The sequence below is a fragment of the Arachis hypogaea genome, chromosome 4, assembly GCF_003086295.3.
Source record: "Arachis hypogaea cultivar Tifrunner chromosome 4, arahy.Tifrunner.gnm2.J5K5, whole genome shotgun sequence".
In the NCBI taxonomy this organism is placed as follows: Eukaryota; Viridiplantae; Streptophyta; class Magnoliopsida; order Fabales; family Fabaceae; genus Arachis; species Arachis hypogaea.
The window spans coordinates 2967355-2970004 of record NC_092039.1 but is presented as its reverse complement, the minus strand read 5'-3'; the positions used below and the strand labels follow the sequence as shown (position 1 = coordinate 2970004).

The window sequence follows — 2650 nt, the reverse complement described above, 5'->3', positions numbered from 1 at the left end:
TTAGCTATTGAAAATTTTCATTTAAATCCTTTTTTTTTTTTGAGTTTTAATTAAGGCTATTTTTCATACATAAGTGAAAATAAATACAAGACAATAGAAAAGAGAAATTTGTTCCTCCTATACATAAACACTCGTCCCTTTGGACCAAAATCAAAATGTAAATGGCAATAGGAAAGTAAAAGTAGTATGAAATGAAGTTACAGAAAAATCAACATAAAGAGAAGAAGAATTAACTAAAAAGCACAGTATCATCTGAGGAGGCAGTAGCAGCAGAATTTTCAAAGAACTCATCATCATGGATCTACAAAAAATTATAAAGGCATAATAAGTATAAAACTGTATGTGTATTGCAATGAAATGGATGGGAAGGAATTTATGCAGAGATTAGTAATTACTATGAGTGGCCGGGGAGTCATTGGGAGCTGTTAGGACCATCTTCCCCGCTGTCTGCAGCCTGAGGAGGAGGAGGAGGCTGATGTTGATGATGATGATGATGAGAAGAAGAAGAATTGATGTTCATATTCATGTTCATGTTCAAACCAGCTCTTGTGTAAGCATTCAAAGCAGCCAGCATTCCCAAGTTTGATTCTGACATCGTTAATCCAAGATGCTGAGACGGCGGCTGCTGCTGTTGCTGCGCCGCCGGCATTACCATCGAACCCAGCTGAAGCCCACCGCGTCCCTCTTGCTGGAATTCAACGCCGCCACTGGGGGAAAGGTTGAACCTCGGCATCAAGTGTAGTGGGCCTTGCAACGTGTTGTTACCACCGCCGCCGCCGCCGCCGCCACCGCCACCCTGATGAGCAAACGGCCACATCTGCGCCTCCGAGGCTGCAGCACCGGTGGCCACACCACCTGCACCTCCAGCAGTCACTGGAAGCATCCAGATTGTGCTGCCTGGTGCACCGGCGGTGGCGGGTGCGGGCGCTACCGCCCACATGGCAGTGGCAGGTACCAAATTGGATTGGCGAAGAAGTCCATGTCCAGAAGAACCACCACCACCACCACCTCCTCCTCCTCCTTCTGGTTGAGGTTGCTGTTGTTGCAGCTGCATTTGTAGGTTGGTTTTGAACGGCTTTGGCGAAGATCCATCGGCAGCAGCTGCACCTGCACCACCACTTTCATTGTTCTGCGACTCCGTCGGATGATTGCTCTCATCTTTGAACAGGTCTTCTCTGAAGCGTTTCCTCATATAGTTCTCGCTGGAGTCGGCGGCGCCGCCGGGAAGCGCTTCTGCGATTTGGTCAGCAGTCATAAGGTGCTGGTGCTGCGCGTGGTGAGGGTGAAACCCTAGCAACGCCGTGTGCTGGTGAAACGCTTCCTCGTAAGAAGGATGGTGGTGAGCGAGTGCCAACGCTGCAGCGTGGAAAGTGTGAGGTGCGGACTTGGACGGCGGAGCGGAGAGCGTGGAGCCGCTGCTTCTTAGAGAGACGTTGAGGGTGGAGAAATTAGCGGGGATGGTGCCGGTGCCGGTGGCGGCGATGATAGCAGGCTCAGCCTGCTGGAGAAGCCACTCGATGGTCTCTCCGTCTGACTTGTGTCCCAATTCTCTGGTCAACTGGAAAACCCTAGCGGCGCATGTGGCGGGCATTCGGATTCTGCGGCCTCGACCGTCGACCTTTGTATGCCTGTCCTTGGTGGACCTCTTGGGTGCAGTCTGGAGCTGGTTGTCGTCAGATCTGGTGGCGATGGCGAGGTTGGCGTCGATGGTGGTGGAAGAAGAAGTTGAATTGGATGAAGAAGAAGACGACGAAGTTGAAGAAGACATGGACCCCCCCATGATGAAGGGCCTTCCGGTGGCGGTGGTGGCTCCATCAAAGGGGACCACAAGGCTGCTGTTATTGTTGTTGTTGTTGCCGCTCTGCTGCTTCTTCTTCTTGTTTTGCAAATCTGATACTTCCATTTACCCCTCTTTCTCTCTCTCTCTCTCTTGTTTTTTTTTTCCCTTCTCTGATTATTCTATCTTCGTATTCATCATCAACCTCAACCCATCTTCAAGCTTAGGACTAAGGAGGAAGGGAAAACAAGGCCACTCGTGGGGTCTCGTAAAAGTTTAATTCTTCTTCAGTCTTCACACACCACAACACAAAAGGCATCTAATGCACCACCACAAGTCAAATGACAAAACTGCCCTTCCATATATTTTATTCAACGACTGCATCACCTACTAAAGTTTGCTATGCATGTATGTACAAACCCCTCTTCCCTCGCAAATTGCTGTCTAAACAAAAGGAGACCGTCAATTTTTGCACCAACCACTCCCACTAACTAATTCAAATCCTCTTATTATCATCACCAGCTGCTTTATGTATCATAATTCATATCGTTGAAAAATAAAAATAAATCGAAGAAAATTTCAGAGAAGATCAAATATAACACGATTTTAGTCAACTTGGCATCGATTCGAATTTAATAAATTATCAAATCCGTCCTTAAAAATCTATAGATAAGAATAGACAGAGTATCACATTTTATATTATAAATATTTTAATATTATTTTATAACTTTTTTTAAAAAAAATTAAAACTAATAAAAAATACATATTTTTAACACTTCTAATAAATTATTACATTTTCAAATATTACGTGGTAATGTTTTTTTTCCTACACTTATTCAGATTCATTTTAAAGCAACGTGAAAATCACGTGCT

The 2650-nt window shown here is 45.4% G+C and overlaps 1 protein-coding gene across 1 annotated transcript; it reads right to left on the bottom strand.

Annotated features, from left to right (window-relative positions):
- Positions 1-2444, bottom strand: LOC112795738 (transcription factor TCP8). The gene is made up of 2 exons (XM_025837877.3): positions 396-2444; positions 1-301 (listed from the first exon to the last, which is right to left on the bottom strand). Exon 1 carries the CDS (start codon positions 1901-1903, stop codon positions 413-415), a length of 1491 nt encoding a protein of 496 aa, XP_025693662.1. The 5' UTR covers positions 1904-2444; the 3' UTR covers positions 1-301; positions 396-412.
- Between the last annotated feature and the right edge of the window lie 206 nt (positions 2445-2650).